The 26,384-nt window shown below is 43.7% G+C and overlaps 1 protein-coding gene across 1 annotated transcript in view; it reads right to left on the reverse strand.

Moving 5' to 3' along the window:
• The window catches only part of LOC137433184 (CUB and sushi domain-containing protein 3-like), a 1,533,363-nt gene that overhangs the window by 550,737 nt on the left and 956,242 nt on the right, over window positions 1–26,384 (reverse strand). Inside the window, exon 31 of the mRNA XM_078783994.1 lies at window positions 6,044–6,235. Coding sequence (XP_078640120.1) covers window positions 6,044–6,235 — 192 coding nt within the window. The remainder of the gene's footprint in view (window positions 1–6,043; window positions 6,236–26,384) is intronic.

Below are 26,384 nucleotides of genomic sequence, written 5' to 3' on the forward strand. Positions count from 1 at the left end.
TGCATCACTGAAATAAAATCCTGGCTTCAAATCAACTTCCTCAAACTTAACTGTGATAAATCTGAAATAATCATCATTGGCCCAAAAACGCTCACCAAGTCCACCCATAACTTTGCCCTCAACATCGACGGTTTCCCAGTGTCCACCTCCCCTCACATCCGGAATCTTGGCATCATCTTTGACCAAACCCTCTCCTTCGACAAATACACTAAACAGATCACAAAGACAGCCTTCTTCCACCTGAAAAACATCGCCCGTCTCCGTCCATCCCTCTCCTCTGTGGCTGCAGAAACCCTCATCCACGCCTTCATCACTTCCCGTCTGGACTACTGCAATAGCCTCCTTTATGGTTCACCCTCAACAATCACCAATAAACTCCAATACATTCAGAACTCCGCTGCCCGTCTACTCACCCATTCCCGGACCCGTGACCACATCACCCCCGTCCTTTACAAGCTTCACTGGCTCCCCATCTCCCAGAGAATCCAGTACAAAATCCTCCTCTTGACCTACAAAGCCCTCCATAACCTGGCCCCATCCTACCTGGCTGACCTCCTCTCCAGACACACTCCCACCCGCAACCTCCGCTCTGCTGGTACCAACCTCCTGACCCCCCCCATCCGGACCAAATTTAGATCCTGGGGGGACAGGGCCTTCTCCATCGCTGCTCCCACCCTCTGGAACTCGCTACCTCACACCATCAGAGACTCCTCCTCACTCACCACATTCAAAACATCACTCAAGACCCACCTGTTCAACACTGCATTCAACATTTAACCCACAGCATCTAACCCCTGACTATCTCCTCTCCTTCTCCCTCCTTTGTGCTTTGAATATTTCCCTATTGATTCTTCTTTTTTTGCAATTGTCTTTATGTTTTGCTATGCGTTATGTTTTGCACTCTGTCAAAGCGTCTTTGGGCTTCCTGAAAAGCGCTATATAAAATAAATGCATTATTATTATTATTATTATTAAAATTTTGTCGTTGGTCATTTTTCTCAAACACATGGGAAAATGGACTTTGAATGAAGAGTTTGTTGAATGCTGTGCTTCTTTTGAGGAAGACTATAATTTTTTTCCTCCAATTAGAATCTCTTTGAGACATGGTGTGTAATATAACATAATACTGTTACCCAAAATATGTGTTATAACCATGTAATATAACACACGGTGTGTTTGTTTGCATATACACTGCCTTCAGAAAGTATTCACACCCTTTGACTTTCTTTCACATTTTGTTGTGTTACAGCCTGAATTTAAAATGGATTAAGATATTTTGTCGCTGATCTACACATAATGCCCCATAATGTCAAAGTGGAATTTTATTTTTAAACATTTTTACAAAATAATTAAAAATGAAATACAGAAATACCTAATTTACATAAGTATTCAACCCCTGAGCCATTACTTCGAAGAAACGCCTTTGGCAACGATTACAGCTTCGAGTCTTCTTGGGTATGTCTGTATTAGCTTTGCACATCCGCATTTGGGGAGTTTCTCCAATTCTTCCTTGCAGATTTGCTCAAGCTCTGTCAAGTTGGATGAGGAGCGTTGGTGAACAGCAATCTTCAAGTCTTTCCACAGATTCCCAATGGGATTCAAGCCTGGGTTTTGGCTGGGCCACTCAATGATTTTCACGTTCTTGTTCTGAAGCCATTCCAGTGTTGCGTTGGCTGTATGCTTTGGGTAATTGGCTCGGTTGCATAAAACTTTATTAAGCTGAAGGAAAGATTTACCTTTAGGTGTGCTGTGATTCCTTAGCTAAGAATTTCCTTCTGGTTAAGGAAATCCGTTGGAACCGTTACAAAGCAAGGCAACCAACCAGATTAGAGAAAGGAAGAGTTGTCCGAAAGCAAGACTAAATAATGAACACGTAATTTTAAATGACCCAAAATAACCAAAAATAAAACTTCCCAAAAAGAAAAAATACCCAAAAAAGTACCAAAAGTACCCAAAAGACCCAGAGGACCCAAATGATCCAGCGGACTCAAAATACTCAAAAGACCCAGAGGACCCAAAATAGCCAAAGGACACAGGATACAGTCCATAAAGGACCTTAAATACCCCCAAAGATCCTTACGACCTTTTAGACCCGTTTGAACAGTGGTTCTTTCCCTTTTTTCAATAGAGGACGGCAAAGATCAGCACTAAATGACCGTGGACCACAAATTGGGAACCACGTATTTAATGGTCTTTACTGTCTATACTTCGGAACATCAGAAGTCTATATAACGAAGCAGAAGTATCTGTCTGTCTGTCCGTTCTGAACCACTCCCTCAGTTTTGTGGCTAGCCCCACAAAACTTTCTGTGGAACCTTTTTGGGTCCCAGCGGGTGTGCTAAGGTGGGTCGGAGGTTCCATAAATTTCTCAATAAAATTATGATTTTGAGTTTCCACCCATACGAAACTGCTCTCTCTCCGCATATAAACACATTCACGGGTGTGCAGTTTTTGGGGTCCCTGCACGTGTCCTAAAGTGAGTGGGAGTTTTCCTATTTTCCATGGATATTGGATACCAAAGGAGGAGAGTTTGGTGAGCAGATCAGGGTGCCAGACCGTATCGAAGGCACGTGAAATGTCAAGGGAGACAGCTCTAATTTCCTGTTTGGTGTTGAGGACCTCCATCCATTGTTGAGAAAGCAGAAGCAGCATGTCCACAGTAGAGTGACCAGGTCTGAAACCAAATTGATGATCAGAGATCAAGCCATTGGAGAAGAGGAAAGATTTCATATCTGAAGCAATGATGGATTCCATGACTTTGCTGATAATTGGGAGAAGGCTGATTGGTCTGTAGTTGCTGGGATCTATTTTTGCACCTTTTTTGCGCAAAGCGGTGATGTTGGCTGATTTCTAGGCAGATGGCAGATGGCCTTGAGCAAAAGAGAGGGTGAAGAGAAACATTCAAAACATTCTTTTTGAGATTTTGAGCTCCCACCTGTGCATAGTACGGGTACCTTGCTAGTGTAGGTAATGCACCAATAATCTCCCGCGATGAAGCTAATTCCGAGGGCCTTTCACTCACTCACCGCAGGCAGGTTGGTGGTCTTTCCGTCTTCTACCGACTCCTCTCCAGCCTTGCCCCCCAGCTCTCTCTGGGCTCTGTCCCCCAAATATTCCTACAGGTCGCACAATATCTGCCTGCAACCCTCTTATGGTTAAACTGCCAAAATCAAGACTCTGCTCACCTTCACTCCTTCATTCCTCTTTTCTCCCGCCTCTGGAACAAACTCCCTCACTCTCTTCAATCCCACTCCACCCTCCAGGTCTTTAAAACAGCTGTTCACCACCATCTCTTATCTTCCCCCATCCAAAACCTTGATATTTTTTACCCCTGCTAATTTCACCCCAAATCCACTTTTTTGAAATACCAACTTATTTCCTGGAAGTCTTTGGCATGCTTGGGTTTTATACTTCTCCCACCCCCCCCCCCCCCTTCCCACGCCTCCTCCCCCCAAGCCCTCTCCCTCCCACACATCTCCCGATGTCCCTGCTCTCAAATGTTGTGTTTGTGTGCTTCCCCTTCTCTCCCCATCTTGTCCACCGTCTTGTCTACTCTTTTTATATATTTTGTTTGTCTGTTTGATTTGTATGTGTGATAAATGTTAGCTCTTTCACGAGCCTCGATTCCATATACAAAAAAAAAGAAGAAAAAAAAGGCTATTTATTTCCTAAATGACTATTTTTAGAAGAGGGGTACCATTAATTAAAACGGGAAAGTAGAATTTGACATTGATGGGTATGCCTCCGCCAATGTTAGACGTCAACCCACTGTTACGTTTTATCTCAGTTGAAGGTCAGATGAAAAATTTGATGTCATATGAGAGAGAGAGAGGAAAGAAAAAAAGAGAGATAAGTATAACAAAGAAAACATCAGATGCTTCTTACTCGAGTTATGTATGATCTGTAAAAGGATTTTCTAAGGCCACATGACATTTGACCTGTTGAACCCAAAATTAAATCAGTTCATCTTTACATCATATACATCAATGAATCAAGTGTAGTAAATTAATCCCTTCAGTGGTTCAGAACGTATTGTGGTAACAAAAATCTGTTATGCACGCACGTCGCACGCACAGCTGGACAGACGTACAACCCGAAAACAGAATGCCACCGTCACCTTCATCTGCCGAGGCACAAGAAAATAACTTGCATTTGGGAGAATTTTTACTTTAAGGCACTATCAATTATAACAATATTACCTTTAATATCTTACCAGGACCTGTGCCTGACCCTCCCAGCCATTTGGTTTAGTTAGTGGTGTCATTTTTAAACTTAAATACATAATGGTTAGGTGAAATGATGATTCATCATCAACTACTACTATTAATAAATTAATACTACCACTACCACCACTATGACGACTACTACTACTACTGCTACTACAACGACAATTTATCAGCTCCAATTATTGTCATTTCCTTGTGGGATCAGACAGCGAATTATTTTGGCTCAAGTCTTTCATGAAATGGAAGGCCAGGCCTGACATTAGACAGAAGGTGGCAGGAATTAGGACCAGCTAGGGTACTCGAAATAATTGATATACAGTACTCTTCACAAAGCACACAGTGAGATCTTTAAAGGTCCTGTGCAATGGGTGGAGCAACTTTGGGTTATTTCCAGTTAGCGATGGTCTCCACCATTTCAGTGTGGTGAAAATATCTCCTTAGCAACGATTTCAATGCCATTCCTTTGTGTGATACTGTTGGTAATTTACGTTTTGTAGTCCGCCCAAATGTCGTTCAATCACCCGGAAAATCTTAGTAACGATGCTAAACATCATTATGCGGCGATATTGAATGTAAATGGGCTACAAAAGTGACCTTGTAAGCATACAATAGATGTTCTTTACAATACAATAGAACAATAGAACAATACAATACTAGAATAGATACTAGATATAGAATACTAGACACTAGAATAGATCCCGGTGTGTACCCCGGTTTAGAATAGGTACACCGTATCCCTGCGCATCGTAAGAGGCGACTAAGGGTTGGCGTCAAGAAGGGCATCCGGCCATAAAACATTGCCTCAAACAGGGAACCATGATTGTCATGGGGCCCGCAAGGCCAACCCCTGCTCTAGCGGGGAAGAAATGGCCTTAAAACGATCATTCATTCATATTCATATGTAGAATACTAGACACTAGAATACTAAATATAGAACAATAGAATAGAACAATAGAACAATAGATGAATTTTTGCAATAGATGTTTTCAAAGCTCAGCAGTTAGGGCACAAATATCCCAAGTCATGGCTACACCTTGAGTATGCTGATGTGTATTGCAACTTGTTAGAAAGCCAAGGTGAGTTCTTTCAGTGATGTCTGAGTTCCTGAAATAAGTCCCTTCTGCGTAATAGGATATCAGTACTTTCATATCTCTTATAATGCTCAGGATGTATTTCAGAGGAGTGAGTGGATGGTGCACAGTTTATAGTATTGATGCCTTTCCCTGCGCCTGTGAAACAGCAGGATGACAATTTATAATTGGGCTGAGATTCAAACCCATGATATAAATGTGAGTGCGCATACCTCTCGGCTAACCTGCCAACCCAAATAAATTATTATTGATTTGGGAAGGAAAATTGGTAACGCATGATTATAATCCACCTTCTGAGATCTCAGCTGAGTGGACTACTCAAAATTCTTTTCAGTCCATTCCCTAGCATATCCTGAAAAAAAAGACAAATAATGTGCCAAATTTAATCATTGTCCAGCATGAATCATATTATTATATAGGTAATTGACTGCATTTTACAGATAACATCCTCTATAAATATTAGAGCATGACACTGATGGGATCAAAGGACACATCAGAGCTGTCATCACCATCACCAACCAACAATAATGACGTTGGGGAACAGTGAAAAACACTCCATTTGTGTATCATTTCCACCCTTAATTCTAACTTTTGTTTTAACTCAATTTACAATTTTGACTGCTAACCATGCAACGTTCACTGCAAATGTGGGAACACAGGTGAGGTAAATCAATTCACTCACTGCGAGACAATGCACCCAAGGTAAAGTGTGTTGCGTCCAAGTACCAATGCACGAGGGTGGTGGTGGGTTCCAGTAAAATCGCTTGCCCTGTTGCACACACGTGATGGTTGGGGCTCCATCAAGCTGATAACCTGGGTCACACTGAAAGTGCAGTGTGTCACCGGGGGAACGTCCTGCGACACTGCGCGTGCCATTCTGTGGAACCTCAGCCTCCCTGCACTCGGATACTTTTGCAGCTGTGCATGCCAGGAAGGTGCAAACAGAGCACAAAAAGTTATTAAATATCAAAACCTCACAAAACAGCGACATTAACATATTAAATGCCATATATACAAAATAAAAATCACAACAACAAATATTCATTATATTTTGTGAAAAACCAAATTGTAGGTGTGTGTGATCCATATTGTGGTGGTTCTATGAAGCCCCCCCCCCGCCCCCCCGGACCTCCCTGGAAGCACATGTAACATATAGGTTCCCCAGTTAGTTATCTCCATGGAATATGTGCAGCATCATCCCTTCCCTTTGTATAGTGGATTGATTGAGGCAATAAGCATTGTGAGGGATTAGCGAGGTTTTCCTGTAATCACAGTTTACAGTTACAGGTTATAAGTTTAGAGTTACACTGTAATCACAGTTACAGGGTTTTCCTGTAATCAGTAATAATCACAATCAGGCACATGCGCAGTGAACACATACCACCTGTGCCAGCAAATTTGCTTGAATCTTGTTTCTTATTTTATTTGCCCACAGAATCTTGTTTCTCACAGTCTGAGAGTCCTTTGGGTGCTTTTTTGCAAACGCCAAGTGGGCTTTCATGTGTCTTTCACTGAGGAGAGGCTTCCGTCTGGCCACTCTGCCATAAAGCCCAGATCGGTGGAGTGTTGCAGTGATGGTTGTCCTTCTGGAAGTTTCTCCCATCTCAACACAGGATCTCTGGAGCTCAGCCAGAGTGACCATCGGGTTCTTGGTCACCTCTCTTACCAAGGCCCTTCTCCCCCGATTGCTCAGTTTGGCCGGGCGGCCAGCTCTAGGAAGAGTCCTGGTTGTTCCAAACTTCTTCCATTTAAGAATTATGGAGGCCACTGTGCTCTTGGGAACCTTCAATGCAGCAGAGATTTTTTTGTAGGCTTCCCCAAATCTATGCCTCGACACAATCCTGTCTCTGAGCTCTGCAGGCAGTTCATTCGATCTCATGGCTTGGTTTTTGCTCTGATATGCATTGTCAGCTGTGAGACCTTATATAGACAGGTGTGTGGCTTTACAAATCATGTCCAATCAATTTAATTTACCACAGGTGGACTCCAATCAAGGTGTAGAAACATCTCAAAGATTATCAAGAGAAATGGGAGGCACCTGAGCTAAATTTCAAGTGTCATAGCAAAGGGTATGAATACTTATGTCAATGTGATATTTAATTTTTTTATTTTTAATAAATTTGCAAAACTTTCGAAAATCCTGTTTTCTCTTTGTCATTATGGGGTATTGAGTGTAGATTGATGAGGGAAAAAATGAATTTAAACGATTTCAGCATAAGGCTGCAACATAACAAAATGTGAAAAAGTGAAGGGGTCTGAATACTTTCTAAATGCACTGTATATATATTACACTTACACACACACACTTACACACACACTTACACACACACTTACACACACACTTACACACACACTTACACACACACTTACACACACACACACACACACACACACTTACACACACACACACACTCTCTCTCTCTCTCCAGTGTCTTCTGCTCATGGAAGAGCTGGTGCAACAAATCAAATTCAGGAAAGGGACCTTAAGGGACATCAGGGAACTTTGTCCTGATTCGCAAAGACATTAGGAGACAAAAGAGAAATCAATACACGAAACGGAATGTAAAGTTAGACTCACAGCATCAAGGGAAATGTGCACAGATGGGAACACCAAAGAGAAAAACAGATTTAATAAGCACATGAAAGTGTGCACAAACGAAATAACTGTCACAGAGAAAATTCTGTGTGATTATCGAGGCCATATACATAATATGTAGAAAATTAATTGCAGTGTTTAAATCACCTCTCCACCAACCGTTTGCATCTTCCAGTTTTTTCCATTCTTATAAGAAGTGTACATGGTATGGGTATATCCATGGTATCCCCAATTAGACCACCTTCCAGACTCTTGATGCACCATGAAAGACATGAAAAAGTAAGTACAGTACACCCCATGTAAAGTTTTGACTTTTTCAACATATTTCAACATACAGCTATTTGATCTTAATTTCAACAATATTGATAGATAAAGGTGATATAATATAACAAATATCATGAAACATTTACATTTTGTAGTCCATTGTATAATTTAAATAAACATAAATGCAAATTTCGCATGTGGAAAAAGTAAGTACACGCCTGGCTCTAATAGGTGGTATTGCCCCCTTTGGCAGAAACAACCTCAAGTAGGCGTTTCTTACAACTGTCTACCAGTCTCTGACATCGACTGGGAGAAATTTTTTCCCACTCCTCCATGCAGAATTCTTTCAGCTGTGCGATGTTTGAGGGGTTTCTTGCATGTGCAGCTCGTTTCAAATCCCCCCACAACATCTCGATGGGATTTAGATCCAGGCTTTGACTTGGCCATTCCAGAACCCTCCATTTCTTTGTTTTCAGCCATTCCTTGGTGGATTTACTGGTATGTTTAGGGTTATTGTCATGTTGCAAGGTCCACCTTCGGTTGAGGTTCAACTTTCCGACAGATGGCCTCACATTATCCTCAAGCACCTTCTGGTACAATGAAGAATTCATAGTGGATTCTATGATGGTGAGCTGCCCAGGCCCTGATGCAGCAAAGCTGCCCCAAACCATAATATTTCCACCACCATGCTTTACAGTTGGTATCAGGTTCTTGTGGTCAAATGCTGTCTTTGGTTTTCGCCAAACATGTCTTCTGGTACTGTGGCCAAATAGCTCTACCTTTGACCCATCTGTCCAGAGCACATTGTTCCAGAAGTGCTGGTCTTTGCCTAGGTGTTCATTGGCAAACTTTAGTCTTGCCCTGATGTTCTTTCTGGACAGCAAAGGTTTCCTCCTGGCACACCTCCCATGTAGATCAAATTTGTGCCACCTCTCTCTAATGGTAAACTCGTGCACTTTGACATCAACAGTGGCAAGAGCTACCTGTAGGTCCCGTGATGACATTCTTGGGTTCTTAGAGACTTCTTTCAGCATCTTGCGGTCTGCTCTCCGGCTGAACTTGCTGGGGCGGCCTGGCCTGAACAAGTTGGCAGTTGTTTGGAATCTTCTCCACTTGTAGATGATCTTCCGGACAGTCGAATGATTGATTTCAAATAGTTTGGAGATCTTTTTAAATCCCTTCCCAGACTCGTAGGCATCTATAACCTTCTTTCTGAAGTCCCCAGAGAGCTCTTTTGATCTGGGCATGGTGACGCCGCACACTTCAACAACAAAGAGCAAACCAAACTAAATGTCTGAGGTTTAAATAAGACAGGTTCCTCCAAGATCCTCTCTAACGATATTCTAATCATTTGCACCTGAGCTGGTGCACCTGATTCTAATTTTAGGTATTTGAAGTTGTGATAAATGTCGGGGTGTACTTACTTTTTCCACATGCGAAATTTGCATTTATGTTTATTTAAATTATACAATGGACTACAAAATGTAAATGTTTCATGATATTTGTTGTATTATATAACCTTTATCTATCAATATTGTTGAAATGAAGATCAAATAGCTGTATGTTGAAATATGTTGAAAAATTCAAAACTTTACATGGGGTGTACTTACTTTTTCCACTTGCGAAATTTGCATTTATGTTTATTTAAATTATACAATGGACTACAAAATGTAAATGTTTCATGATATTTGTTGTATTATATAACCTTTATCTATCAATATTGTTGAAATGAAGATCAAATAGCTGTATGTTGAAATATGTTGAAAAAGTCAAAACTTTACATGGGGTATACTTACTTTTTCATGTGACTGTAAATCTGTTTCATTTGCCAGATGTCGTGTCTAAGACACGGATCCCATCCAAGTCAAATTTGTGGCCAGATTGCAGGCAATGACATGCTTATTCCCACCCTTTTATTGTCATTGCAAAAGCAATTTGTACACGATGACGTGATGCCTGATGTAAGGTTGGTTTATTGATGCAAAGAAAATCTTTCATTTTTATATACAAAGTCAAGGCTTGTGGAGGAGCTGGAACATAAAATGTATCAGGACCTCACAGAAAAACACGAACAGCAGAAGTACAGAGGGGGACACAACAGAGTTGAGAAACAAGATAGAGGGAGATTTGAAGGTAAGGGATGTGAGAGGATATGAGGGCAACGGGAGGGGTGGGAGGGAGGGGGTTGTATAAGTTGGATAAAGAAGCAAACTCTCAGGAAGGAATACAGGAAAGTTACACAGAGGAAGGCTTGGGGAGAGTTAACGAGGGTAGAAAAGATCATGGTTTCGGACTGGGGACGATCTGAAATGGTGGTGAACAGCTGTCATAAATACCTGGAGGAAAGAATGACATTTAAGAGGGTGTGGAAGTTGGTTCCACAAGTTGTGGAAAAGAGGAACAAATAAGTGTAAGTGAGCAGTGATCCTTCACCAGGAAGGGGTTGTGGCTGGACCGTGTGAGTCCTGCATAAAACCTGGGGGCAGTGGGGGAGGGGGAAAAACCACAGAAATAGCAGAGGGTGCAAGACCAGAAAGGAGGAGGTGGAAGATAGAGAGACCACTGACCTGTCTGAGATGGCGATGTGATAGGCCCATAGACTCAGTTTAATTGTGGGAGATTCCAATAATCATAAAGACCCTGGTTTCCCAGTTTCAAGCTGAGCAAGATGTGAGGCGGGGAAGCCAGCCCAGAGGGGAGAGCAATACTCCATTAAGTTGCTGAAGACCTTGTCGGTGGATAGTTCTGGTGTGCCAAGGAACGGCTCTGTATGACAGAGGATGCGCAGTCGATGTTTGGCTTTGGAAACCAACTTTGAAATGTGGTTTGCCCAAGACAAATCACAGCTGACAGTGATACCCAGGGGTTCGAATGGTTGAACATCCTCAAGAAGTTCTGATTGTTAAAATAGTAGATATGAGGGCTTGCCAGACAGTCCTTTCAGAGAAAGATAGTGAGAGTGTAGGATTTGTCAGGATTGAAAGATATTTTCCAATTGTTTGACCAGCTTGTGATTTTGTCAAGGTCTGCCTGCCTGTCTGAAGGATAATGGATGTCACGGCAGAGAGTGGAGTCATCAGTAAATAGATAAAGAGGATTTTCCAGATCATCAGAGAAATCATCGATGAGGATCAGGAATAGGACTGGGCCCAGAACACTGCCTTTGGACACTCCAGCCTTGACAGGGAAAGGAGATGAAAGGTTTGCGTTGAGGACCACATGTTGGCTAAGAGAGTAGAGGAAGTCAGTAAGCCACGTGTGTAGTTGGCCTTGGATGGCATAGAAAGAGTTTGGAGAGCAAGGCGGGATGCCAGGTTGTATCAAAAGCATGAGATATGTTCAAAGAGATGGCCCTGGTCTCATTTCTGACATCGAGGCCTCCATCCATGTTGGGTGCGGAGAAGCTGCATGTTCAAGGTGGAGTGACCTGGTCTGAAACCAAATTGATGATCAGAGATGAAGCTGTTGGAGAAAAGGAAGGATTTCATGTCAACTGCAATGATGGATTACATGGCCTTGCTGATGATTGGAAGTAAACTGATAATGTCTGTAGCTCAGAGGATCCGTTTTTACTCCTTTTTATGTAGTGCAGTGATGTTGGCGGATTCCCAAGCAGATGGAAGATGACCTGGTGCAAATGACAGAATGAAAAGGGCAGAGAGGATGTGCAAGACCAGCAGAGCAGATTTTAGGACACATGAGTTCTAATAACAATTTATGAAAATCTTTCAATATTTTCATCCTGAAGATACAACTTTGTTCAACAACTTCACAATTATCATGGTCTATGTAAGATCCATTTATATTGTCCAGATAAACCTAACGATTTCACAAGAAAGATTATATGAATGAAGATAAAACCCAACTCTAATAGAAGTAGATAAAAAAACAACTACGTATAGTGTCCCAAATAAGTTATAGCCTGGAGTTATTGCACCTGTCATATTATTCATAACAAAGGTTATTTCCTTGTACATGCAGCAATAACTCACTCTTTCTAAAATTGGAATCTCCAGAACATAATCTGATGGAAGTAAGCTCAAAAGTTGCGTTGGATATCAGTAAAGGATGGTTGCTTGCATTGACGTTCTTCATGTGTTTAGCTCCTCTTTCTGAACACTATTCAGTGTGAACTGGCAGGATATCCACACTCACCTTTGAACCGTCTATCCTGGGTTTGAATCTCGACCCATCTATAAACTGTCATCCAGGTGTTTTTCAGGTGAGGAGAAGCAACAACAGATAGATGGATGCTAAGCTGGGTGTCCCATGTGCTAGCATTAGTTGGTAGATGCTAAATATCCAACGGTGTCTTTTGTGAAGAGTAAGTGAGTTATTACGGGCACCTTCAGCAATAAATTACAAATTCCCGTCCAATGCCCAGGGGGCACTGCATCACAAAAACAGCCATTCTTCAGTAGTGATGCAACCAGGTGTCGAATTCTGCATCGAATCACAGTCCAAGAAGCATTTGCTAAAAGCAGCTCTTCAACATCAATTACTGGTCTTATTCCTGGTTCGGAATTTTCAATTTCTCAAAAACAACAGAATTGTATTTGGTATTTGAGGTCACACTTCATCAATCCTCTTTCAAATTACAGATCTTTCTCAAAACTGTACAAGTGATATTGAATCCATGACAATCTTTCACCAATAATCAGACTCCCCTGCCTTTATAACATTTGTTTCACTTCTACTGCTTTTCCATAATGTTCAATATTGTTCTCGGTCCATCAAAAAATGTTTTTTTTATTGTAGATCGCTTTTAAAATATACCTTGACTAAGTGTATGAATGCTGTTCCACAAGACATTATTCTAACTAAACGTAGAGTTCTTACTGAAATGCCATTTGAGCAGCAGTCATCATCATCATTTCATGTGCAGCCTGTGGTTGCTGGATGCATCACTGCTGGGAGCACGGCTGTCCTGCTGATGCAGTGCCCCCTATCTCTAGTAAGCTGGTACTCATTTTGCCGACCTCGGAAGGATGACAGGCTGAGTCAACCAACCCACATGGTGCTATTTAATGGAGCGACAGGGCTCAAACTCAAGACCCTAAGATCTTAAGCCGCTAACCTTAACAGTTAAGCCACCACCAGGCTTATTTTAGCAGTCTTTCAGTTTTCATTTGTGGTATTCCTTTATCCTATGACTATTATTAGGATAATTATCATAAATATTATGATTCAACTGAAAAGTTAATTATATAAAGGCATTGAAAGGCATTGAAATGAAATAAAGGTGGCATTAATCATAATGAAAATACTCAGCATTCACTAACCAGCCTCGGTGGTGTGTAATGGTTCGAGCATCCGCTCTGAGTCTGGGAGGAGTCCAGAATTTATTTAAACTTAAATTTTATTAAATTCAATATTATTATTTAAATTAAATATTTTAAATATAAATATTAAATATTTATTTAAATTAAATATTGTTACAGATACGACTTTGATGGTATGGTGGGCCGAGCGGGATGGCCGCCGTATCCGTACAAGTTACCCGATTGTGCCCGAACGTTGACTAGCCGCGCTATGCTGGCTCAATAAGAAAAAGAAGACACCCGGCTGGATTACAATCACACAATACGACACCAACGTTTCGATTCTCAAGTATATTCGTACGGAAAAAGGTTAGATTACAGGGGCTAGAGGTATATTACAGGAAGACAGGCACTTAGACACACTCTTATATTAACCCCGGACAGACGACAGACACACGGGACAAAATGCTGACTCACACGGGGGTTGATGAAAAGGACAGCGGGTATCGATGGCTCAAGGTGCACTCCTGGCTCAAGGCAGAATCGACTCGGTCCGGTCCAGAGATGCGGGGAGGTATCGTCGCGCTGGGGGTGGCGGTGGCTTCTCTCTCCAGTCTCCAAGCTGAGGCGCATCTGTTTCAGCGCTCGCAGGTCCGTCTTTCTCCAGCTGGGGGCGAATCTGACGTCACATCCGGCGCGTGGCCGCGTATATCCGGCGGGGAGTGACACGCCCTCGGCTCGTTAGCTCCGCCTCGTGGAATCGGCACGTTGCTTCTCATTGGGTGCGTGCGGGGGGGGTTACTGGCTCCGCCCCCGACGAGGAGCTGACAGCCAGCCCCTTCGGGGTAACCCCGTGGAGCGCATGGTCTGGAGCTAATCGAGCCGGTGTGAGGACGCATCCTCCCCCGCTCCGCCGCCATCCCCTCTGTTGTTGTTGTAATTGTTGTTGTAGTTGTTGTTATTGTTGTTGTTTGGGGAAGAAGATGGGAGGAGGTATGGGAAAGGTCCTAAACTCACTACTGATGCCATATAATCACATTCTGGTGCAACGAAGAGTCATAATTAATGGAAACGAGGCCTTAACTGACATAGATTAAGAATAACTAGGAAGATGTCCGAAAGTTGGCTACGTGTGGTGCGGTGGACCTGGGCACGACATTTAATGGGGGAATAAGGGGAAGGTCGGCTCTACTGATTGTTATTTACATGCAATGGGACTAGGGAATGGGGGATTGGGGAAAGTTGGGGAGTATTGGAGAAAATAGGGGAATATTTACAAGCGGATATGGAGGCCAAATTCCATATTCGCAACATTGCACCCTTCTCTACCCTCGGGGCGTCCCGACCCGATAAATTTTTACCTACTTTAGTGTGGCACGCAATGTAGTTCCCTCTACTATTAACTCTACCCTGAGTGCGACAGTTTTACAGATATTCACAAATGAGTAAATATGTCCCCCTGCGACGTTGCACCCTTCTCCTCACAGAAACACACCCACAGGATAACCGAATCCGGAAAGAATTCGCAAACTACACATACAGCCGGTAGGGAGCATTATTTACAAGATTACGCTGATATCTACACTACGATCCAGGACCTGTCTTTGGAGGAACACATGCAGATGTTATGCATAGAGAGAGCGCGCTTGCCAACATCGATACACCAACCCACGAGTGCTCTGTGGCCGACGGCCTTTAATAACGTGCAGAGCACCCTTTCCCAGCATCAAAAGCACCACCCCACCACCAATCGGTGCAGTCACCATTGTTCAATGAATAAAAATAACTTCAACAACCCCTAACCCTGCAGGTGTCTCTTGCTCTTCGTGTGGTGCACTTGGCCTTCTGGCTTCTTTCAAAAATAAAGAAAGGCGCCAACCGCGTCCATTTCTGTATTGTGGCCTTCAGTGGTGTCAACTAAAAGTGGTTCACCTGTATGGCATAGGTGCCACGTTGACCCATAGGTCCATCCACGGGTGGTGCTTGGCCGCAAAAGAACTACGGTCCATTGTGGGTGGCCACCAACATTGCGGTCCATATGGTGTATCGATCCAGGCAGCAAGCAGCGAAAGTGCAGGCCCACAACTGCGTAGCCAGCACCTCTCTCTCCTCTCTCTCTACCCCAAAGCCAGATCCTCGGAGGTGGGAGACAAAAGAAGAAACAAGTGAGTAAGGTGGTAAGGGCGCAAAAGTGCACGCAATGTAAGGTGATGCACACTGGGGGCACATGGGAACCAGGTGAGACAGGTACGTTCCTATCGTACGCCCCCCCCCCCCACCAGGTAACCTACATGGCCCCTCCCTTACCCCTTACTGTATCCACAAAACACAACACTACCCATAAACATCTACTTTACAAATCAAAAAACATCCCTACTGTCTTCCCCGTTCCTCCCATAAACCAAATTCGTCTTCTCTCCCTCCTAACCAATCAAATTTGCCATTTTCAACTCTCATCAAAATTTGCCATCTCCAACTCAACATCATAATTTGCCATTACCAATTCATCATCAGTCCCTCCTAGGGAGGGAGAGATGGAATCACCCCAATGTCTCATCCACGTCGTGATGCGTCTCACAAATCCTCACAGCAATTCTCATTTCTGCAACACAAACAAAGAAAACACAGGTGTGGAGTCATCATCATCACCACAGGTAAGTGGCTGCGTATGGTGCGACAGGTTCATTAATCCTAACTATCTCCTAAATGACTTTAACAACTTTACACTACCCGGGGTCTCTCTCCGGCCAAACCATTGGCCCTCTTACACTATGGGTTCTAAAAACCAATTCCCATTGGCCAAACTGTGGTGCTCTTCAATTTGGGGTCTCACTCCCCCGATTCATCTCCCGGTGCCCTCGCACAATTTCTGGGCTGCGGCGTGTACCTCTCCCAGTGGGTCTACCCACCTGCACACCTCCACCACTGCAGTTGCCTCCGAGCTTACCTGCTCCTCACCCTAACCTAACTACCTGGGGAAGGCCCTCTGGCTCTCTCCCCACTCCGTGCCCTCTCTGGCACTGGGCTGCCCGATCCACACCCGGGATCCTCAGGCACCCACTCACAACTACCGGCTCCCAGAGCCCACCTGCGGCCTCACCTGGCCGACATCCTCACAGTGGTGGAGTGCCCAACCAACTACACACACTAACAGGCTACACACCCAGCCATTTCCACAACACTAATGCACCCATTCACAACACCATTCTGCAACCGCACCACAAATGCCAATATCCAACCACAATTTACCTGCACCCTCTACCTAACACTTACACTACCCGCCCCGGGTATCCGTGATGGGGGTCCACTCTTCCCCCATTCACACCTTCGCACCATGCACACCACTCCGTACCACTTACTCCAACTCTCTCCACACACCTGTACTTGCACACCTGTGCTCTCACACCTGGTGCCACCTGCACCCTTCTCTCCCCAAGCGCATTCGCGCTGATCCACACACTCACTACTCATACACTGCTCCACACACCTGTCCAGTTGCACACCTGTGCAATCACACCTGTTCAATTCTCACACACACGGCATCATCTCAGCTAACTACTCCCTTCTGAAACTTGCGCTTCCCAGTCGTCCCTTTAAACTATTGCGCTCCCTCGTCATTATCATCCATACTAATCTACCTGCGTCCCCACTACAGGTATCAGTCACTAACTAAACTTAACGTTACCTAAGGTCATCTTCGCTAGATCCCTACACACCATATCCTAACCCACCCGGGCTAGTTTTCACTGCCATACACCCCACAATCTAGTGCTCCTTTGCCCCCCACACATGGGAAGGATGGTGGATTTGCCATCCCACCACATCGGGGGTCTCTCACTACCAATTTCGCTCGTCCAAATCCAACAATTCAAAAATTTTCTATTTACTGCCAATTCTATTCACTTTTCTAAATTTTGTATCAAATCACTACTATCACTATCACCATTACCCGTCTACTTATTACTGCCTCTCGGTGCGCCAATTCCTGTCCAAAGCCCGGCTTCGTAAAGCCAAGCAATGGATGCTGGTTGTTTTGTGCCAGCGGCTGAATGCGTCCGGCACTCGGTGCAGGGACGGGGGCTTACCCGGGCCGAGATCCCACGCATCACCTCGGCGTGGAGCCATCCAATGTCCCGATCTCGACCTGCCGGCACGTCTCAACAAAAAGTGGTCGCCATGACGACCCTTTCTATCGGGCTGCCAGCTCCGCCTAGTGGAGCACGGACGCGGCCGTTCAAAGCGAGGCCCAGCACGCACCGAGGGCCCGATTCGGCTATAAGTCGTTCTAAACTCTATCCCGTCTAACGTCGATGCTTCACCTGCATGCTTACATCCCGCAGCCCGTTCCTTGCTCACACATCCAGCCGTTTCCATGCCCCTCGTACCGTTCCTTAGTGTATGAATGCTGTTCCACAAGACATTATTCTAACTAAACGTAGAGTTCTTACTGAAATGCCATTTGAGCAGCAGTCATCATCATCATTTCATGTGCAGCCTGTGGTTGCTGGATGCATCACTGCTGGGAGCACGGCTGTCCTGCTGATGCAGTGCCCCCTATCTCTAGTAAGCTGGTACTCATTTTGCCGACCTCGGAAGGATGACAGGCTGAGTCAACCAACCCACATGGTGCTATTTAATGGAGCGACAGGGCTCAAACTCAAGACCCTAAGATCTTAAGCCGCTAACCTTAACAGTTAAGCCACCACCAGGCTTATTTTAGCAGTCTTTCAGTTTTCATTTGTGGTATTCCTTTATCCTATGACTATTATTAGGATAATTATCATAAATATTATGATTCAACTGAAAAGTTAATTATATAAAGGCATTGAAAGGCATTGAAATGAAATAAAGGTGGCATTAATCATAATGAAAATACTCAGCATTCACTAACCAGCCTCGGTGGTGTGTAATGGTTCGAGCATCCGCTCTGAGTCTGGGAGGAGTCCAGAATTTATTTAAACTTAAATTTTATTAAATTCAATATTATTATTTAAATTAAATATTTTAAATATAAATATTAAATATTTATTTAAATTAAATATTGTTACAGATACGACTTTGATGGTATGGTGGGCCGAGCGGGATGGCCGCCGTATCCGTACAAGTTACCCGATTGTGCCCGAACGTTGACTAGCCGCGCTATGCTGGCTCAATAAGAAAAAGAAGACACCCGGCTGGATTACAATCACACAATACGACACCAACGTTTCGATTCTCAAGTATATTCGTACGGAAAAAGGTTAGATTACAGGGGCTAGAGGTATATTACAGGAAGACAGGCACTTAGACACACTCTTATATTAACCCCGGACAGACGACAGACACACGGGACAAAATGCTGACTCACACGGGGGTTGATGAAAAGGACAGCGGGTATCGATGGCTCAAGGTGCACTCCTGGCTCAAGGCAGAATCGACTCGGTCCGGTCCAGAGATGCGGGGAGGTATCGTCGCGCTGGGGGTGGCGGTGGCTTCTCTCTCCAGTCTCCAAGCTGAGGCGCATCTGTTTCAGCGCTCGCAGGTCCGTCTTTCTCCAGCTGGGGGCGAATCTGACGTCACATCCGGCGCGTGGCCGCGTATATCCGGCGGGGAGTGACACGCCCTCGGCTCGTTAGCTCCGCCTCGTGGAATCGGCACGTTGCTTCTCATTGGGTGCGTGCGGGGGGGGTTACTGGCTCCGCCCCCGACGAGGAGCTGACAGCCAGCCCCTTCGGGGTAACCCCGTGGAGCGCATGGTCTGGAGCTAATCGAGCCGGTGTGAGGACGCATCCTCCCCCGCTCCGCCGCCATCCCCTCTGTTGTTGTTGTAATTGTTGTTGTAGTTGTTGTTATTGTTGTTGTTTGGGGAAGAAGATGGGAGGAGGTATGGGAAAGGTCCTAAACTCACTACTGATGCCATATAATCACATTCTGGTGCAACGAAGAGTCATAATTAATGGAAACGAGGCCTTAACTGACATAGATTAAGAATAACTAGGAAGATGTCCGAAAGTTGGCTACGTGTGGTGCGGTGGACCTGGGCACGACATTTAATGGGGGAATAAGGGGAAGGTCGGCTCTACTGATTGTTATTTACATGCAATGGGACTAGGGAATGGGGGATTGGGGAAAGTTGGGGAGTATTGGAGAAAATAGGGGAATATTTACAAGCGGATATGGAGGCCAAATTCCATATTCGCAACAATATTATTAAATTCAATATTATTATTTAAATTAAATATTTTTACTTAAATGTTATTTTATATTTATTTTAAACTTAAATTTATTACATTTATTTATTTAAATCCAGTTTATTTGAACCCCGGCCGAGTCATACTGAAGACTTAGAAAATGGTACATGCTGCTTCCTTGTTTGATGCATAGTATTTAAAAATGATATAACATGGATAAACAACCGTAGATTGGCAATCTCATGATTGGCCTCATGAATCTCATGATTCTCATGATTGGATTGATCATCTCTCATGATTGGTAGGCTTGCTGATCCCAATGACCGAATGCAGCGAAGTTCCTCGAGATGGAACATTTATTATTACATTATTATTAACAATGTCTAGGTATCTTGGAATTGAGTATACACTAGATTATAGCACATGGGTATTTGTAAATTTAATTTTGAAAAATGTGCGGCACTACTTTACAGGCAGCATTGAACAACCATCCCAAGTCCCACTGCCATTTTGGAAGCGAAATAATTCAAGAAATTGAGGAAATGCACAACCGACAGACCAGACCTGGTGTGGCAAAGAAAAAATAATTGAAAATAATAAATCAACCCAGATATGTGAAAAGGCACTACCTGTAGACCAGACCTGGCATACATTGCAGAAAAAAGTTACACCTCCCATAAAAAGTCCATTAGTCTGGCAGCAGGGTTTCTCTTGACATTATAATAGCAACGTGTTCCTTCCCCTTGGCTTACACCATGATGGAACAGTTTCGGAAGAAATCATAGTGGCAAACGAGATTTGAATGACAGGATTTAAGTCAAACTAATCCAAATCCTAAATCCCGATTATTTAGGATGCAATGGCAGAAATAAAACTCAGGTAAACAAGCATTCTGAGTATTGCGCTGCAATACATGTCCCCTACCGGCAGTCTGTCGTCCGGAAAACTGTTGGGGAAATTACCAAGGATTATTTACCCACAGGTTCTGAATCGTTCCCAATCGCTAATTACGATTAACGTAATCGTAATTACGATAATAACGTTAATTAACGTAACTTGGAGGGATTAACGCCCTCCAAGGGCCTCTCACTCACTCACCGCAGGCAGGTTGGTGGTCTTTCCGTCTTCTACCGACTCCTCCTCTGGCCTTGCCCCCCCAGCTCTCTCTGGGCTCTGTCCCGCAAATATTCCTACAGGTCGCACAAGATCTGCCTGCGACCCTCTTTTGGTTAAACTGCCAAAATCAAGACTCTCTGCTCACCTTCACTCCTTCATTCCTCTTTTCTCCCGCCTCTGGAACAAACTCCCTCACTCTCTTCAATCCCACTCCACCCTCCAAGTCTTTAAAACAGCTGTTCACCACCATCTCTTATCTTCCCCCATCCAAAACCTTGATCTTTTCTACCCCCGCTAATTTCACCCCAATTCCCCTTTTTGAAATACCAACTTCTGTCCTGGAAGTCCTTGGTGTCCTTGTGCTTTATACTTCTCCCTCCCCCCCCCCCCCTTCCCATGCCTCCTCCCCCCGGGCCCTCTCCCTTCCACACATCTCCCTGCTCTCGGATGTTGTGTTTGTGTGCTTCCCCTTTTCTCCCCATCTTGTCTTCCGCTCCCTCTTTTTGTGTATTTTGTTTGTCTGGTCGATTTGTTTGTGAAGTAAATGTTAGCTCTTTCACGAGCCTCGATTCAGTATACAAAAAAAAAAAAACAAACAAAAAAAAAAACCTCAGGATGGGCTCACCTGTGATTCGCACTCGGGACTTCGATTTATACACCTTGTGGACAGGTCAGCAGAAGCACCATAAATAAGTTGTTGATGAACCTTTAGAGTCGCTAAATATCAGTAATTTATTATATTTTCCGGTTCACGATCAATGATCGATGTGTATACATATGTTGCTCGGCTTGGCTCCGCCCTTCCCAAAAGCGCGTGCTGTGTTGCGCTGTTGACGTTCGCGAGACGAGGCTGAGGGCGCCCGATGCGGCTTGAGGAGAACTCTAGAATAAACAAGAGATATCCATTTCTTAAAAATACTTTCGTTTAGTTCACGATATCTGCCAAACCACGTGCCCTATCGCAAATTCCAAAAGGACATTTTAGTAGATTGGCATGCTGAACAGATCTGTGAAGTTTCCCCTCGATTGGATAAAAATTTGAGGGAGGGGCTCGGTTTTAAAGGTCCATGCTTAAAAACGTCATGACTCTGAAACCATGTGACGCATGACGTCATGCTCGCTGACTTTTTTGTTCGTCATGGGTATGCGATTCTGCTAATTACCATTAAAATATTCTACAGACCGAGTCCCCCCTACGGTGAAAATTTGATCTCAATCGGTCCAATTATTGCAGAGAAATTGGTTTTTAAAGCAAATGAAACTTAAAATGGCACCGAGTTAAGGATCATCAGAATTATCAGAATTCCCAAAGTTCAAGGTGCCATAACTTTGTCAAAAATGATCGAAACGTCGTGAAGTTCGAACTCGATCTGTAACTTATCATGAGGAAACCATGTGCCAAGTTTGAAATCGTTAGCATTAAACGTTTAGAAAAAGAGTCCGGAAAACTGTTCTTTGCGTGATGGACTGACGGACTGACGGACGGAGGGACGGCGTGCAAACCCTCCGGTGTACACCGGTAGGGGACTAACAAGCATTCTGAGTATTGCGCTGCAATACATGTCCCCTACCGGCAGTCTGTCGTGCAGAAAACTGTTGGGGAAATTACCAAAGTTCAAAGTGCCATAACTTTGTCAAAAATGATCGAAACGTCGTGAAGTTCGAACTTGATCTGTAACTTATCATGACGAAAGCATGTACCAAGTTTGAAATCATTAGCATTAAGAGTTTAGAAAAAAAGTCCGGAAAGCTGTTCTTTGCGTGACGGACTGACAGACTGACAGACGGAGGGACGGAGTGCAAACCTATAGTCCCCTCCGGTGTACACCGGTAGGGCACTAATAATACCTAGCTTAGCGCTCAGGATGTGTTCCTGAAAAAGAGAGGGCTTATCGAAAAATCTATTAAAAGGGATCATTCATTATACCATCATTTACATGGAGATGCGTTTCCAACAGCGTTATTTTGGATGCATGAACAGTGGTGTAGTTGGGGTTTGTGGCGCCCGGGGTCAAAGGTCAATAGTAGCTACCTAACAGGCACTAGCATAGTCAGGAATTTATATTGGGGGGACATATGAAAGAGCTCAAAGCTTCCGGTAACAGGTAACAGAGGCACTGCATCAGTAGCTCCGCTGCGTTTCCGTAAAATTAAAGAACCCGCAGCCACAGGCTGCATATGAACCACTGATGTAAATATCACTGGTTTGGGAAAACACAGCATCAGTGAAACACTGATCTAAATATAACTGGATCACTGGTTTGCTGAAAAAACTGAAGTCACTGGCCACTATTTTTTGTGCTCACCACAACATGAAAAAGCCCTATTAAAAAAAAATCTATTTGAAAACCTGTTAATCTGTGATTGTTTGTCCATGTTGTTTCCTATGGAACTTTTGGTCGGTAGTGAGTCCCAATATGGTGGCCGTGTGCCCTAATCAGGAAACACATTTGCATCACCGGTATTTCCTCCATATTATAGAGCTCACTGATGCAAAACAACAACAACAACAACAACAACAATCTGGCTTGCAGATCGATAGACAGTGGCGTAGTTTAGGCGTTGATTTAGTGTCATCTACTTTAGCCACGGTCCCCGAAAAAGGCCAACCCCCACTTTGCAGGGAAAAATGGCCTCTAAAGGTGTTTTTTTTTTGTTTTTTTTTACTTTAGCTATCGACGTAGTATGTACAAATCACTCTCCTTGCTTTAAGTGTGGCAAAATCTTTCATAATTTCATGAAAGTTAATTTTATGGGAATATCACTTTATATGGATAAGATCCACACACTTGTTCTCACCATACATCATATGCCATGGCATATCTCGTGTGTACACATGAGCCGCGCTTAAGGAAACTCAACCTGGGAAAGAGAGAAAAAAATGAAGAACTAGAACGCCACTCAGTAGAGCGCATACTCCCGCCGTGGGTGTATGGGCCGCTGCTGAGCCCTATCTTCCAATGGTAAAAAAATCCTTCAAAAAATTCCTGGATCCGGAATAATATCCTGAGCTTCACCAAAAACTAATGAATTCTTCCTTATCGCAAGGGCAATCATCCCACCAACTTTCATCCAAATCCATTCAGAACTTTTCCAGATATCTTGTTCACAAACACACAAACACACGAACATAGGAACACACATACGCACACACACACACACACACACACACACACACACACACACACACACACACACACACACACACACACACACACACACACACACACAGACACACACACACACGGACGGACGGACAGACACGATCGAATGCATTACTCCCTAGCGGGAGTAAAGATGACTGACTACAGTTATCATTGATTGGCTATGTGTGTGTATATATGTATGTATATATATACAGACTTGGCATTTAATATGGAATATTTTTTTCTGGCGGTGAACTTACTTTTCAAGATGTCTTAGAACCAAAAGTTCATTGGAATTATGTTGAAATTATTCTAGATTTTGTTAATGTGACCTTTAAAAGAAAGAAAAACCACATTTGACATTTCGAAACAAATAAAATTCATCCTTGAAAGTGATGTAAACTGATATCGAACTCAATTCATGGACAGTGCTGTGTTAAACTTCTGTACGTTTTCCAGAAGTATCTCTTTATTTTGCACATTAGCCAAAAATTATTTTAACAAAAACAAAAGTTAAATTACGACTGGGATTCCAGACAGTAAAATTACAGTTCAGTACTTCGTGTAACCCCCACGAGCATTCAGGAGAGCACGTACATATTGAGGCATGCTGTTCACGAGATTTGCCAAGGTTTGGACAGGAATCGCTTGCCATGCAGTGACAACGGCCTGCTGCAATTCACGCACAGAGGTCGGCTGCTGGTCCAAGTGGTTGATTTGACGCGTTAATTCTGCCCACAAGTTCTCTATCGGATTCATATGCGGGGACATGGCAGGTCACTCCATATGCTCTACACCACGGTCAGCAAGAAAGTGTTGGATCATGCGAGCACGATGAGGCCATGCATTGTCATCTTGGAAGACAAAGTTTCCTCGAAAGGCTGCACGAGCAAATGGAAGCAATGCTTCTTCAAGAATGGCCCTGTACTTGAACTGGTTCAGGTTTCCATTCAGAACAACCAGATCAGTTTTGCCGCCTGCATGAAAAGCAGCCCAAACGGTCACCCCACCACCTCCAGCTTGGACTCTTGGCACTATACAATCTTTGTTGTAGGCTTCATGCACTTGTCTGCGCACTCGGACGTGGCCATCTTGACGATAGGCCAGAAATCTAGACTCGTCACTGAAGATCACGTGATTCCAGTGTCCTGGCTGCCATTTGACGGTGCTCTCTGGCCCACTGCAATCGGCGCTGGCGGTGTTGTCTGATCAGGCGTGGCTTTCTCAGGGGACGCCTGGCACGGTAGCCTGCTTGAACCAGTCGTTGGTTGAATAGCCTTCTGGATACAGGCACATTTGCCAGTTGCTGCCACTCAGGCCCAAGCCGATTAGCTGACTTGGTACGGCCATTGCGGACTAACCGGTGCAGCTGGCGATCATCCCTCCTTGTGGTTCTGCGGGAACGTCCTGGCCTCGGTATTGGAGTAGGGACACCCCTCTGAGCATTTCGTTTCAGGATCTTTGACACCTGACCTTGAGTGATGCCATACTGCCGAGCAATAGCATGCTGTTTCATGCCGTAATTTCGTAAAGCCACCACTCCATGACAAACAGCATTGTCGAGTTGACGGACCATCTCCAGAGGAAGCGGCGATAACCTTTGGAGACGTGCAGCAGTTGTTTTCCACGAATACAGAACGCAACAACCCTTGTATACCCGACTGTGAAGCCAATCAACAAATGCACCTGTCCGTACATTTTGCCACGCCACCTGTGATATAATCCTGTTGTTGACTTCTTGCTGCGACAGACAATCAGTGACATGGTTCTTTTAACAAATAAATCACCAAAGTGTAAAAGAAACTCACTAGATTGATATACTGAGTTAAGAAAGTAAACCCATCAAGAAAAAAAAAATATTCCATATTAAATGCCAAGTCTGTGTATATATATATATATATATATATATATATATATATATATATATATATATATATATATATTATAATAGGCGAAGGTGATTCTGTCTGTCTGTCTGTCCGGGGGTGTGGCTTACTCCGTTTGCAGAGTAGCTCCACCCATTCCTGGAGAGGCTTCATGTAAACAAATATCCACCATTTTATTAACTCGAATAGCTTTGAGGCCTGTTTCGTTAGGCCCATGCTGTCTTTCTCTCTCACACAGGTTTATTTCTACTCTAATTCGATATATCATTTCATTTTTAACAGTCGCTAACATAGTTTTAGACTCGGTTGAAAAAAACCGGAAAGAGAATCCCATGAAAATTTCCGTTTATAGAACGAAACGATTTCTCAAAGGCCTGTAAAATAAAGCCCATTCATTGAGTCACCCTCACGATTTTATCTCAAATTCACCATCTGATTTAATTTTTATCGATAGTTTTAGACTCGGTGTCAGAAATAATTTAGAACATTTATGCACACACGGGAAATTGCCGAGATATATTTTTTTTAAATCGCGGCACGGTCGGCCATACACCGCCGAAAATAAGACGGGAAACTTTTCCATTTGATGACAATCGTCACGATTAAATATTTAATTTATACGTCGTCA

This window comes from Myxine glutinosa, chromosome 8 (assembly GCF_964187855.1).
Source record: "Myxine glutinosa chromosome 8, kmMyxGlut1.1, whole genome shotgun sequence".
Classification (NCBI taxonomy): domain Eukaryota; kingdom Metazoa; phylum Chordata; class Myxini; order Myxiniformes; family Myxinidae; genus Myxine; species Myxine glutinosa.